A 15,671-nucleotide genomic window follows, 5' to 3' on the forward strand; every position below is an offset into this window, starting at 1 on the left:
CCAGAGTCACGGTTCAAGCGGTTTGATCGTCCGGTCCGGTCTGGTTCTCTAAACATTAAAAAAAACACAAAAAGAATGGAGTCGGTTTTTGATACTTTCTAAAACATGTGCACCAACCACACGTGTAATGCTTATAAAGAAGAGTCAGAAGGAAAGAGGAGTGGGAAGGAAGATTGAAGGAAGTAAGGTATATTTGAGGAAGAAAGGAAAGCAAAGCGAGTTAGAGAAGCTTAAGTGTGGAATAAATTATGAGAAGAAGGAAAAGAGGAGCCTGAAAAGAAAGAGGGGAATACTAGGCAGCTTTTGATAAGGGGTCACAAGAAGGTTGAAATGAAGATAATTGGCTGGAATGTAAGAGGTCTTTGAAGTGCCAAAAAGATGAGGGCAATGAAGAATACTATTAGAAAAGAAAGACCAGCTATGATCTTGATTCAAGAAACCATATTATCAGAACTGAATAGAAGATGGATAAGAAGTATTTGGGGAGCCAGGGGCCTAAGATGGTCGTATGCCCCATCATGGGGAGCCTCAGGAGGGATTTTGACCATTTGGAGGAATGAGGAAAGGGAATGTGTGGAGGAATTGATTGGGAGAGAATGGGTGGTAACCAACGTATATGGTCCTAACTCCTATAGAGACAGGGAGGCTTTTCGGGAGGAGTTATGTGCTATTAGGGGAATTTGGGAGGGACCATGGTGTGTGGGAGGTGATTTCAATGTCATCAGATATTCGGGGGAAACAAAGAACCCGAATCAAGGAATCACTACCAACATGAGGAAGTTTAATAGCTTAATTGATTCCTTTGAATTGAGTGAACCTCTGATGCTACCGGTGGACTATACTTGGTCAAATTTTCAATGCCCCCCAACCTGTTTCGAACTGGATAGGTTTCTCATTACTCTTGATTGGGAAGAATTGTAGGGCTCAATAGTAGTGAAAGGGCTACTTAGGGTTATTTCAGATCAATGCCCCATTTCCATTGAAAAGGAACTTCCAGGGGGCAGCCCTACTCCATTTAGATTTGAAAATGTGGTTTAAGGATCACACATTTAAGACCAGATTGAAGGATTGGTGGTGGGAACTCAAACCTTTGGGGAGTATGAAAATATTAAGCTTTGCTAGGAAATTAAAGAGGCTAAAAGGGAAAATAAAAGAATGGAATAAAGAGCATTTTGGGAGGGTAGAGGAAATAAAAGATAACATAGTGAGGAAGATTGAGGAGCTAGACAAGAAAGAGGCTATCAGAATTTTATCAGAAGAAGAGAGAGAGGATCGATGGAAAATCAAACAAGATTTGGAAGAGATATTAAGGAAGGAGGGAATCTGTTGGAGATAGAAATCAAGGTGTTAATGGTTTGTTGAAGGAGATGGTTACACTAAGTTTTTCCACGCAATTGCAAACGGAAGGAGAAAGGAAAATCTAATCCTTAGTGTGGAGGAGGGGGGGGGGGGGTCAGGAAGTAAGAGAGAGCTAGGAGATCACAAGGATCTTTGTAAACCACTTCAAGGAAATTTTCACAAATTCAAGCAGGGCGACTTTAGAGCTACCAAAAATGGAAGGGGATAGGCTTTCAGAAGAGCATTCTCTTTTTTTTTTTGAAAGGAATTTTACTTTGGAAGAAATCAAGGATGCAATCTTCTCCATGGAAAGATCTAATGCCCCTAGGCCAGATGGATTTTCAATGGCCTTATTTCAAGAATGTCGGGATTGGCTGAAAACTGATATTCTAGAAGTGTTCAATGAATTCATTCTCAAAGGAGAGAGGTGTCTCGAGGGGTGAATGCCACTGTTATCACTTTAATTCCGAAGAGGGAGGCCAAAACTCCTAAAGATTATAGGCCAATTAGCCTTGTTGGGAGTGTATACAAAATTATTTCAAAGGTTCTCTTAGAAAGGATCAAGAAAGTGCTACCCTCGATCATCTCACCTTTCCAAGGTGCCTTTGTGGAAGGAAGGTAAATTGTGGATCAAATTTTAGTGAGTGTGTTGCCGAAAAAAGAAAGGGTAGAGGAAAAGGGTTGGTGTGTAAAGTGGACCTAGAGAAAGCTTACGATATGGTTAACTGGGAAATTCTTCAAACGTTAGAAAGCTTGGGTTTTGGAACCAAATGGAGATCTTAGATTAGAGGATGTTTAAATTCTGTCCATTACTCAATTCTTATTAATGTAGTGAAGGATTTCTTTCCGGTTGAGAGAAAATTAGGCAAGGAGACCCCTTATCCCCTTTTCTCTTCACTCTAGTGGCTGAGGTGTTAAGCAGAATGGTGGCGAAAGTTGATTTCCAAGGACTGATTAGAGGGTGGAGGATAGGTAGGAATCAAGTGGTTGTTACCTACCTCCAATTTTGTAGATGATACAATCCTTTCTTGTGAGGGAGGTGATGAGGAAGGAGTGGTAAACCTAAAGTTGCTATTGGATAACTTTGAGGGGCTGACTCCATAGATTCGCAGAGATTTTGGGGTGTGAAATTAGAAGTTGGCCAATTAGCTACTAGAGTTTACCTTTATGAGGAAACCCTAGATTAGAAGGGTTTTGGAAACCAATCATTGAAAGATTTTTTAGGAAGCTAGCTTTGTGGAAGAGGAATTATATCTCTCTAGGTGGAAGGATAACCTTGACTAGAGCCACTTTGGCGAACCTCCGTATTTACTTCCTTTCAACCTTTAGAATACTCTGTAGAGTAGCAAGGGAACTTAGAGAAATACATGAGAGATTTCCCCTGGGACCCAAGAGAGGAGAGGAAGGTTCACCTGATTAATTGGGATCAAGTTAAAAAGCCCAAGGATCAAGGGGGGTTTGGGAATAGGAAACCTTTCACTTAGGAACTCAGCTCTGCTAGGAAAGTGGCTGTGGAAATTCCTTTTTGAGAGTGATAGATTGTGGCACAAAGTCATTTAGAGTTTTCATGGTTTGGATGGAAATGGTTGGGATGCAAAAGTTGCCCCTCATGTTTCTTCAACGTCTCCTTGGAAAGCAATTTATGAAATCTACCCTACCTTCCTTAATTCCATTTGACTTGATGTGGGTCAGGGCAATAAAGTTCATTTCTGGAAAGACCTTTGGGTGGGAGAAATCTCACTTAAAGATCTTTTTCCTGACCTCTATACTTTGTCAAATTTTAAAGGGGAAATTGTATGTAATTTGGGAACACCTGGTCCAAATGGGGTCAATTGGAATCCGGGTTTCAGAAGGGGCCTCAGGGAAAATGAACGTGACTCTTCAGTTCAGTTGTTAGATCTAATAGGACAAGTTCACTTGGACCCATCCTTGGAAGATTCCAGAATATGGAAAGGCTCTTTAGATGGCCTCTTCTTGTGTTTTTCCTTTTTTAGTGTTATTGCTTCACCTAGCATCCCAGTTGGGGATTTCCCTATGAAAGAAATTTGAAGTAAGCCTATCCTCCCAAAAATTCAAGCTTTCTGTTGGGAATTTTCCTTGACAAGGTAAATACTTGTGATATGTTACAGAGAAGAAGGCCTTTTGCTTGCCTTTCTCCTCACATGTGCTCCCTTTGTAAGGAAAGTGGTGAGTCCCTAGTACATCTATTATTATCTTGTTCCTCTGTGCATCACATTTGGGAATTTTTTTGTACTCTCTTTGGTTGCAGGTGGGTTTCCCCTCAAGATGTTGTAGGACTTTTCAACCGAGACTTCTTGAGCCAACCAAAGAAAAGAGAGAAGGTTATGTGGAAAGCTATGAAGGCAACTATTTGTTAGGTGATTTGGGAAGAAAGGAATAACAGAATATTCTTGGAGAAGAGTAGAACAATGGAGGAGGTAATCAACACCATTAAAGTTAAAATAGCTCATTGGGTAAAATCTTTGCATTATCTTTCAAGACTTCTTAGTCACCGACATTCTAAGATCTTGGACAAAAGTAGCACAATCCTCAAGAGTGAAAGAGAAAGTAAGGATGGAATGGAAACCTCCAGAAGGCAACATGGTTAAATTGAATTTTGATGGAAGCTCTCTTGGAAATCTGGGACTGTAAGGTATTGGAGGAATAATCAGAAATTCTGAAAGGAGAATATTAGTATTGTTCTCTGGACCGGTTGGCATTGGCAACTCTCTAAAAGCTGAGTTAATGGCATTGCTACAAGGGCTAAAGATAGCTAAGCAGCTAGGACTGAGGCATATTGAGGTTGAAGGGGATTCAAGGTGATCATCTCTTGGGCTAAAAACAATAAAAGTACTCCATGTGGACTTTCAAACAAGTGATAAGGGAAGTGGAAAAGGTTGCAAAGGAGGTAGAGGCTGAATTCAAATGGGTTAGGAGTGCAAATGGGCTAGCTGATTATCTTGCTAAACAAGGGGCTTTGAGGCAACAATTGTTTTGGGCTGCAATGTAAAGTGGGACAGAAATATGTACTAGTGTGTGAGCATTAATCCCCCATACACAAAGCTGTAAAACTTTAATCTAATCCTAAATTCAAATAAAGTTCTCTTTTTCTGATAAAAAAAATGTGGAAGCATATATGAATGCCAAGTGGAAGCATAGGCACATTAATGTATTCAGTGATTTGTGTGCCATGTGGCATCCATGTATCATTGCCTTACCTTCAGATGCCACATGGCATCTTTATATCTTGCGATGTAGCATCCACATGTTATTGACTCAACATTCATAAGCCATGTGGCAGCATATATTATCATTGACATCCATCTATTCTGCCAACATGAAATATATTATAATTGACATCAAATGCCTTGTGACATCCATGTATGCTACAACATGGCATCCACATGGCATTGACCCCATGTTTAGATGCCACATGACATTCACATGTTATTGACATGTGTGTGTGCCATGTTGCATCCATATATGATGCCACGTGGTATTCACACACACACAAAAAAAACATATTGTTGTATCTAAACACCAATATTTACTTTTACTTTGAAAAACATGTTTTGGAAAAATTTTCATCCAAATGGTTTTCAAAGTATAAGTACCAACATTTACTTTTGCTATGTGCTTTGTACGTTGGTACTTTTGCTATGTGCTTTGTACTCTTAAAAGTAAAAGTGCGAATTACTACCAAATAAGGCCAAAGCTTTTATTATTGCTTACAAAATATTTAAAATTTAGTCATTATAGATTCAAGTTATGTAGGATATCCTTTTCAACCCCATGGTTTCTTTGAGGTGTCTCTTGGTAAAGGATTTTAGTTGTACCTAAGGTTCAAAATTTTAATACAGCTCAATACACCGGTAGGGGCGCATCGGACTGTATCGGGGCTCGCTCCCCTATTTTTTTAGTTTTTTTTTTAAACCCGGTTCAGAGGGGTTGGTTTAAGGCCTGTCTACCCCCTGAACCGGGTTAAACCCCAAAACACCTCCTGCAGGGGCGTATCGGGAAGCCCCCGATACATTCGATATGGCCCGTTACATATCAAAATTTTGAATCTTGGTTGTACTATCATTTCTACCCATTGTTAAATTTGCAGTGCATGTACTTTGTCTTATTCTCACATTTTTCTGAGGTGTCTCTTGAGTTTAAAGCATTTCTTTATAATTTTGTCTTTGCAATGTGCATTTATCTCTACTCTAGGCTTTTCAATTAGTACTATTTTGTCAATAAACAACATTTGGCACAATAACCAGCATGTAAACTTAATAGAATTGAATTCAGTCAAAGCGGGCCACCTCTCTTATGCTATGAACCGGTGTTGGGCGGGCCAAATACTAAACCGAGCGGTAATGTAAAGTACCCATGTGCGGGCCACTTTTCATCTGCTGATGTGGCGAAGAAGTTTAAAGGACAGAATAGGCGAAATGCATGGTCCGAGCTGCTTAAAATGATGGGCGGGTCGACCATTAAACCGAAAGGCATTTTAAGTGAACCACATGATAACTTAAAGCCTCACATGGGTCGGGGCAAGGGTTTGGAATAGGTAGCGATGGCAGATCGAAAATTCAGTCTATCATCTTCTTCATTCGCGAGTTTTGCTGATGAGAAGTTGCAGCGGCGGAGAGAAGGAAAACAGGGTGGTCTGCAATGGATGCCTCGCGGAAATCTAGAGAATTGTAGCTCAATGCAATGTTTCTTAGAGAAACCGAATCCATGGTATACAAGAGAAAGAAACAAAGAAAGAGAGGAGGTGGACGAAGGCTGGGTGTGATGTGGATGAGATGGGTTTGCTGAACTGTGCGTATTTTTTTCAGGGGGACTTGGAGGAGAAATGGATGTCTAGTCCAGACGGCCAGGAAGGTCTGGTAGGTGGTGGAAGCAAGCTTGGGTCTTGTGAAGCAAATGGGGATAAAGAGAGTAGCCGGAATAACCCACTCCCAAGATTACAGATTGTACGGGGCACAAAAGAAGGGGATAAACGGGAGAACCTGAGGCAGAGCAGGAATATACTAATAAGGGGTGAATCAAGGGTAGAGAGGAGAGTTAGCCATGTTGTCCAAAGGACAAAAACGCTTCCCAACCAACCCAGGGAGACAGTTATAGACCAATCCTCTGAACAAGGAAGGAAGGCTGGGTATAATGTCCTGTGTACTTTCCTAACTTGCCAATCAAACCCAGGTAATCTTGTGAATTCTTTTTGTGCTACTAATGTTGCTTCTGCGTCTTATGTGCCAGATTCTGCTCCCTTTCCGAGTCCAACGGATCGTGAATGTGTAGCCAGCCAAGATGGTGGGTCTTATAAAGTTATGGAGAAGGGATTGATGGATTGTGAGGAAATGATGGAAGGAAGATATAGGAATGTGAAAGTATGGGAAATTATTGAAAAAATATTCAGTGAAGTTGAACAGAACATGATGAGGAGGAAGGATTTATAGGAGAGAACAGGGGAGGGATCAGTTTAGAGGGGAGAAGGAGAGGTGGGGAGAAATGGAGAGGAATATATAGACAGAACAATGGTGGAGGGATCTAACAGAGAAGATCTGATAGCAGACTTTGTGGGGAAGCTAGGATGTAGAATGGAAGATTTAAATGGGTTGAAGAGTGGCCTATAAAAGAAGAAGAAGGAATTCAAAATAAAGAAAAGAAAATTGAGTGAAGTTGAGAGACTGAAAAGAGATGTGGAAGGTGATAAGAGTTTTGGGGTAAAAGGAGATAGAAGGAAAGGGGAAGTAGTGGTGAGTTGAAGTAGGGAGCTAAGGAAGGAGTGAATATGAAGATAGTTGGAATGTGAGAGGCATAGGAAGTGCGAGGAAATGAGCTACGATTAAAGAGGTACTAAAGAGGTTTGACCCATACATTGTTTTAATGCAGGAATCCAAGAGAATGGAGTTTAATAATAGATGGGCAAGGAGTGTTTGGAAAGCTAGAGGAATTAGCTGGGTGGCTACTCCCTTTTGAGGTGCTTCAGGGGGGATGGTGACAATGTGGAAGAGGGATACAGTTGAAGGATTGGAGGAACTAATTAGAAAATACTTAGTATCACTGAAGTTCAAGCAGCAAGAGGATGGGTTTGTGTGGGTGCTCACAAATGTTTATGGACCAAATGACTATAGAGAGAGAGAAGAATTATGGGAGGAGATGGCTGATATTAGAGGGCTCTGGGATGGTCCTTGGTGTGTGGGTGGGGACTTTAATGTGATTAGATTCATGGAGGAAAACAATAATACCAATCAAAGGGTGACAACTAGTATGAGGAAGTTTAACTGGTTTGTGGATACATTTCAACTTAGAAAGATACCTTTAGCCCACAGAACATTCACTTGGTCAAATCTCCAATTGAATCCCATTTGCTCCAAGTTATATAGTTCCTGTTCTCTTTGGATTGGGAAGAACATTGGGGGAACTTAGATTCTAGAGCTCTTCCAAGATTGACCTTTGACCACTGGCCTATAGTGATTAGCAAGGTGCAAAGGTGGAATGGTGGACCCTCCCCTTTTAGGATTGAAAATATGTGGTTATCTCATCCTGGTTTCACTGAAAGAGTAAGGGAATGGTGGAATGAGTGTAATCCAGGGGTGAAATGGGAAGGGATGAGGTTCCATAAGAAATTACAATTTCTGAAAGCAAAGATCAAGGAATGGAATCAATTGGAGTTTGGAGGGCTTGAAGAAAGAAGAGAACTTTGATGGACCTACTTGAGAGCTTAGATGAGAAAGAAGAAAGGGGAGATTTTGGAGAGGTAGACAAGGAACAAAGAAGAGGTTTGAGAAGACAATTAGATGACTGCCTACATAAGGAGGAAATAAGTTGGAGGCAGAAATCTAGATGTAAATGGTTGCAAGAGGGAGATAGGAATACCGGGTTCTTTCATTCTTTGGCTAATGGGAGGAAGAGGAGATTGCAGGGGCCCTTGTAGGACATTTTAAATCTATTCTAAGAAGGCCTGTGAATAGGGGGTGTGGTTAGTAGGTTTGGACTGGCCAGATGTAGGGGTTATATAACAGGAGGGGGTTGGAAAGAAGGTTTGAGTTGGAAGAAATTAAGGAGGTTGTATTCTCTATGGATAGAACAAAATCTCCAGGTTTGGATAGTTTCACAATGGCTTTTTACCAAGACTGCTGGGTTTCATTGAAAGGTGATCTGTTGATGGTGTTTGAGGAATTTCACAGGAGAGGAGTGGTTAACCGGGGTGTGAACTCCACCTTTCTAGCTTTGGTTCCGAAAAGGAAAGATACATCCCATCTAGAGGATTTCAGGCCAATCAGTTTGGTAAATAGCTTGTACAAAATCCTTGCAAAGGTTTTGTCTCTGAGATTGAAGGAAGTATTGCCTGATATCATTACACCAAATCAATGAGCCTTTGTGAGTGGAAGACAAATTACAGATCAAATCCTAATTGCGAATGAGAGTGTTGAAAATGTCAGAAAGGATGGAAAGAAGGGTGTGGTATGTAAGTTGGATCTGGAAAAGGCATATGATTTGGTAGATTGGGATTTTTTAAGGAGAGTTATGATCAATTTTGGATTTGGGGCTAGATGGTGCAAATGGATTATGGGCTGTGTTCGGAATTGTCATTATTCTATACTTGTGAATGGGATAGTGGTAGATTTCTTTCCAGTGATTAGGGGTATAAGACAAGGGGATCCCCTATCTCCATTCATGTTCACTTTGATTGCTGATGTTCTGGGGAGATTGACTTATAAAGTAGACTCTAGGGGTGTCATTAGAGGATGGGGAGTTGGAAGGGAGGAAACCACCCTCACCCATCTATAGTTTGCAGACGACACAATTCTGTTTTGTGAAGGGGGAAACTTGGAATATATTAGGAACATGAAATTGGTGATATTACTTTTTGTGGGTGTGAACTTGGAGGAGGGAGAGATTAGGGAGAGTGCAGAAGAGCTAGGGTGTGAGGTTTCAGGATGACCATTGAATTACTTGGGGTTACCTTTGGGTGATAATCCAAGGAGGGAGAGTTTTTGGAATCCGGTGGTAGAAAGATTTGAGAAAAGACTTGTCTCTTGGAAAAAGAATTACCTCTCTCTTGGAGGTAAGATGACACTGATTAAGGCTACTCTAGCATATTTACCCATTTATTTCCTTTTAGTGTTTAAAATCCCAGTAAATGTTGCTAACAGATTGGAAAAGATGATGAGAGACTTCCTTTGGGAGCCAGGTGAGGAGAAGAGGGACCATAGGGTAAGTTGGAAGGTGGTAACCAGGAGTAAAAACAGTGGTGGGTTAGGGCTTGGAAATATTAGAGAAAGGAATTTGGCTCTTCTAGGGAAATGGTTGTGGAGATTCCCACTAGAGAAGGAGAAATTATGGGCTAAAATAGTGGTAAGCATTCATGGCTGGAACTTAACGGATGGGATGTTGGAATCCGTGCTAGGACCATAAGCGCTTCGCCTTGGAAAGCCATTCATGATATTTTACCAGCCTTTTCCCCTTTTATTAGGTATGATTGGAATTCAGGTACTTCCATAAAATTCTGGGAACAAACTTGGGTGGGGAATGCCTCTCTAAAGGATCAGTTTCCTTCTTTGTATGCTCTATCTGTTTTGAAGAATGAGCCAGTTTCTTCTTTCCTTACCCTCTCCTCCTCTAGTTCCGGGTTTGGTTGAAATCTGGGTCTACGAAGAGCTGTGAGAGATTCAGACCTTGACAGTATTTCGAGTCTCCTCCAACTTCTTGATGATGTTTTCTTAGGCCCTGCTAAGGAAGACTCTAGAATCTGGATTCCCACCCCTACTGGCTCCTTTTCCTGCACCTCATTCTTTAAAGTGTTAGCCCAATCCACCAGTCCTGTAACCCATCCCCCTTTTCCTGTTAATGAGGTTTGGTGTAGTTTTTGCTGGGAAGCCTTTCTGAAAAGAATCAACACTAGTGATTTGCTCCAAAAGAAGAAACCCAATACCTGTTTGTCCTCTCATTGGTGTGTTCTTTGTAAAGTTGATGGGGAAACTGGTTTTCATCTACTGGTGTTTTGCCAATTTGCAAAATCTATTTGGGAGTGGGCTCTCTCTTTGTTTGGGTGTACTTGGAATTATCTATCAAACTTGCAAAGTCTTTTCGCTCCTTTTTTCAGGTGGCATATGAAAAGGGGAAGAACGTCGTGGAGAGGACTGAGGGCAGCAGTCTGTTGGTCCCTATGGGAAGAAAGAAATTCCAGGATTTTCTCGAAAGCAGAGAGAAGTGCTGAAGATCTGAGGGCTTTGATCCATATAAGGGCTGTACATTGGATGAAATCCCTAGAGCTATTCAAAGATTATACAGTGGATGATATGCTGAGAAAGTGGGGTGAGGTTGCTAGCTGTACCCAGACTAAGATAGTAACGAGTGTCTTGGACTCCCCCACTTGCGGGTTTCATAAAACTAAACTTCGATGGTAGTAGCAAAAGGAACCCTAGATCTTTAGGGGTTGGGGGTGTTTTCAGGGATGAGAATGGGGTTGTTTCTGCCATGTACTCAAGCCCGATTGGAGTGGGTGACTTTCTCAGAGCTGAGATCCAAGCAGTTATGGTTGGAGTTCAGAAAGGAGACCGGTTCTGCTCCTCACACCTTGCGCCTCACATGCACATCCTACCATGCATTGAGAATATCTTCCGTACTTATTAATTATTATTCACAGGAGATGTTCCCAATGCATGGTGGATGTGCATGCGAGGCGCCCATTTGTGAGGAGCAGATCCCGTCTCTTCAGAAAACTAGGGAGATGGATATCAGGAAACTCATAATTGAAGGGGATTTGGAGGTGGTGGTAAGTTGGCTGAATAAAGATGACAGTGGTTTATGGAGTTATAGCAATGTGAGGAGGAAATTCAGATGGCTGACTTGAGAAATGGAAGTTAAATTTAGATGGGTTAAAAGATCAGCTAACTCTTTTGCTGATGGGTTAGCTAAACAAGGGGTGGGCAGGGTTTCAATGTTCTGGGCACAGATGTAATTTAATTTTTCTTTTTTCATTTTTCTCTCTCTCTTGCTTCCTTTCTTGGGGATCAAGCTATTTTTGGAAGATAAGAAAGTTTGTCTTCCTCTTTGTAATTCTATTGTGATAATTAATGAATTGTGTTATTGATAAAAAAAACCAGCATGGGAACTTGTTCTATTACTAGTGTAGGTGCACCAATACACATGCAGAAAGAATCCCAGAAAGAGATTGAAAGTAGTAACTGATAACAATAACCAAGCTGGAATAGATGTTTAGTCTACGGATTACAACCCAAAAATAGTTCCTTTTGATATATGCTGAAAATCAATGTAATAATTCTTAAATTGATTGAAAAGCAGACTTATATACTCAAACCTATACCAATAAACAAGTCATTAAAACCATCAAAACAGGATTGCATAGTTTGATGGGCAGAGTTACCCATAGATTCACATGGGTAACTGAAAACTGCAAGACATAAGTTGACTGAAAACTGAAAAGTTCCAATCTGCGAACAACCCATCACTACCTTGGACGTTTCTTGCATTTGTTTGTGATGACCTGAATGTTCTTGATTAATGCTACTGCCTAACCCAAAAACAAGACTACCTTCACTACCGTTTTCATCTTCAAGATTACCTTCCAGTATGTATAAAGGGTTGCATAGGTCATCTGGAATCTGAAAATGGGCCACTACGTACTCTTGTCACTGCAATGCTTGTGAGAAGTCTTCAATTATATGCCTCATCTCAAACATCTCAGCTTTCTGGAACTGAATTACTCTGCCTTCATGACCTCCAAACATAGTTCACAAGGCTAAGCATTAGGGGGACACCCAAAGTTCAAAGTACCAATACGTATCGGCCCATATCGACCGATACGTATCGTGCCGATGGCTTACCAATACGCCCCTCCAGGGGTTGTATCGGGTCAGCCACCAGTTCAGAGGGTAGCCGGGCTTTAAACCGACCCCTCTGAACCGGTTTTGAAAAAAAAAATAAAACTAAAAAAATGTACCGACATAGGCCATATTTTGGAACCTTGGGGACACCATGTTGAGTAGTTGCCTAGGTGATGGGTTTTTTTTATATAAAAAAACATGAATACTAGGATAGTTTCTCTAGGTTCCATTGAAACTAGCAAGTAGCAACAACCATTAATTAGTAATTATCTATAATTTTCATAAAAAAGTATAAACTTTATATTAGAGTTTAAAAAACAAGATATACATGAGAAGAAGAATGTATTGATTGGACAGAATTAAGTTCTTTGCTTATTGGGTCAGGCTTTGATGTCTTTGAGGGTTAAATACACCAACATGTGTGTTGATTGAACCCTAACAAATAAGAAAATGATAAAAAAGTGAATATTTTAGTTTAATAATTAGAAAATAATAAAAATTGAATATTTTAGTTTGATGATAAGAAAATAATTTAAAACTAGAATATAAACCCACAAAATGAATAAGCAAGGAATAACCCCCTTACTAATGTTGTTTATTCATTCATCATAATAAAAAATATTTTTGGAATATAATTAAAATTATAAAATCATTTTTATGGGGATTAAGAAATGAAGAAATCAAAGGTGGCTCATAGAATCAGGAATGCAAAATGTTTAACATCACATTAGCTAATTGAAATAATGCAATTGGGAAAGAAATGAATAAATCAAAAGATTGACATGATATGCTTTTTAAAACATTTAGTTTACAATAGGCTGTTATTCTATGTATTTTATTTTGAGCTAATAGGCTTTTTAAAACATTTATTTTTAAAATTATTAAATTAATATTATTTTTAATACTTCCTTAATATATTTTGAATTTTTTACATTTTTGCATTTTTTTTTTGAAATTTGTGCCTTGTGCCTTGCACCTCGGGCACAAAATGGCCTTTGCACGTTTTTTCTGCGTTGCACTCTTGAAACACTGCCTCATCTAAAATTTCCCAAAATGACGAACTGACGGATGGGGGTTTAAGCCGAGATCGGATTCAGTGCTCACACCGTTCACAGGTGTGAGCATGGTCTTATGAGGGCCAAATCCGATTTCGTTTAAGCCTTATCTGTGATCTTGATAGAAGCTGTAATTTGGCAATTTGGCATATTAAAGGTGTTTTTCATAAACAAGTGGATTCTCACCGTTGCCTCTGCATCACTATTCATCAGCATTTCCTGATTTTGTTTCATATACGATGGTTTTCATGATTTTCCGTAAGTTCTTGGCAGTATAAATTGCTCAAAAAGTAGATATACGTGATTTCTATTAAGATATCTCAAGGCTGGAATCACCTCAACCCTTCACAGGATATACCCATTGAATCTCAGGAAGCGGACCTTGCGGTTGAAGTCGAACTGGCTTAGCGCTGCCATCAGAGGTTTAAGCTTGGGAGGCTGGTATTGCTTCTGTTTCAGAGCCGGTCATATTTGTAATGTATACTTGCTTTCTCCCTCGGGCGTATAATTCCCGCGCTCTGGTTCTGGTGGCTGCCCTTGTAAATTATATATAATTCTTTTTATGGTTGTTGCTGGGTGGGTGCTTGATGTTTCAATTCATTGTCATAATGAAACTCAAACCAAATAATTAATCAGTTATGAACCAACTTTCTCCATTTCCTATGTTATTTGCCACCCGGAGCTGTAGTTGTTGCAAAATAGGTACAAAGATGAGTTGATGTTGGTAAGATCATGTTTTTTTTTTCTTTTTTTTCCCAAATGGAATAACATAATTATATTGAGGGTAAAAGACTTAAGGGTCCTTGGTTCACAGTCGGAATTGGAATCGGAATCAGAATCAGAATGGTTCATTTCCTTAAATTGGAGGAATGCCATTCTCAGCAAGAATGGGAATGAGATTCCAATTTCGCCTAACCAAACAGTTGGAATTGAAATAGTCTATTCCGATTCCAGACCCCTATTCCTGCAAACCAATTGGGGCCTGAACTTGATTTTTTATGTAAATACTTGCTCCCCTCATTTTTTAAACATCCCTTATTATTGGCTGATGTCATCACCTTCCCACTTCAAAAATTTAATAAGATCCGTATGAATGTGACGTTGACATTTTTAAAATCCCAAGTTTTCCCCTTCAAGATCCTTTTGGCAATGTTTAACTGAAATCCAAGAAATAGAGATATCTGAATAGACAGGGTCATCAGGCAAGACCTGTCAATTTTGATCTTGTTTCAGTCTTTTAGGTACAATTTAGAGAAGTTACAAGGTTTCTCAATATGTACTGAGAGAGTTGAGCGTGGACGTTTAGTAATAGTTGTTTATCAAAATATTGTCATGTTATTGTCAAATCAACATTTTTTCCATCATATTTATCGGTACACATTGATATTCACAAAAGTGAGTTTTGATTTATGTGTATAACTGTTGGGGGAAGTTTCATTTTAACACTTTTTCCGACGGTTGAACATTTATTCACTGTTCCATTGATGTGGTGTTTAATGCCACCTAATTGTCTATAAACGGATTATCAATTATTTTTCTCAACTTTAAATATAAATCAAATACAAACATTTATTTAATAAACGAAAGTTATGTCAAACACATACATAGTAGCTGTTCATCTATTTCAAAGCCATGATGCATAACGGAAGAAATTGGAATCCTAGGAGATGACCTACCAAAATTTTGATGAATTTAATAATCTTGAAAATACATTTAAGTTTGGATTTGTGTGAGAATCTATTCTCCAATGATCCTAAATCCATTAGGAGTGGGTGCCATTTAACACTCTTATCTTGCTTTAGCACTCAACTGCTCAAGTGGCCCCCATCATATCTAGACTCCCCTATCAAGTATCGACTTGGCTGAAAAATGAGACCCACTTTCAAGACACTTACCAAAAGACAGCACAAGAATGTGATGCATACTGCATACTGGGTTCTATCTCATGAAATAGAAACTAGGGACCCAGTCCCTTCGAATTCACCCATTCTGTACCTCCCCCCCAATGTTCTTTCTTTTGCCTTCTCATTATTGCAAATTCTTTGAAAACTTCAATCTTTTGAATCTAGCTGAAGCCAAGATTTTTGTAAAAAAATAAAAACTATACATATAATTTTTTATTTTACATACAAAAAATTAAGAATTATAAAGATTATTTACTATTATACATAAAAAATAAAAATATTATTATATATATAATAAAAATTATCTATTATATATAGCTATGTATGTATGTATGTATGTATGTATATAAAATAAAAATTATTTATTTATTATACTAGGCTCGTGAGCCTCATGAGATGAATTTCATTGGGCTCGAGCTCGGCTTGATTAGCAAATGAGCCTATTTATCGAGCTCGAGCTCATCTCAAAGCTCGGTTTAAACCGAGACAAGCCAAACTCGAATAGCTCGTGGCCACCCCTACTCTTGCTC

General features: G+C 39.4%; 1 protein-coding gene across 3 annotated transcripts in view; it reads left to right on the top strand.

Moving 5' to 3' along the window:
• LOC104598974 (putative histone-arginine methyltransferase CARM1) overlaps positions 1-13,893 on the top strand; it is a 44,539-nt gene extending 30,646 nt beyond the window's left edge. Inside the window, exon 15 of one of the 3 annotated variants that reach the window (XM_010261307.3) lies at positions 13,589-13,893. In XM_010261307.3, the coding sequence (XP_010259609.1) occupies positions 13,589-13,645 (57 nt within the window). In that variant the 3' untranslated portion in view covers positions 13,646-13,893. Of the gene's footprint in view, positions 1-3,607; positions 4,462-13,588 lie in introns of those variants that run through there. The other 2 variants (XM_010261308.3, XM_010261306.3) reach the window with 2 other exon arrangements.
• Positions 13,894-15,671: the final 1,778 nt, after the last annotated feature.

Source organism: Nelumbo nucifera, chromosome 3 (genome assembly GCF_055504915.1).
Source record: "Nelumbo nucifera cultivar China Antique chromosome 3, China Antique-T2T, whole genome shotgun sequence".
Lineage (NCBI taxonomy): Eukaryota > Viridiplantae > Streptophyta > Magnoliopsida > Proteales > Nelumbonaceae > Nelumbo > Nelumbo nucifera.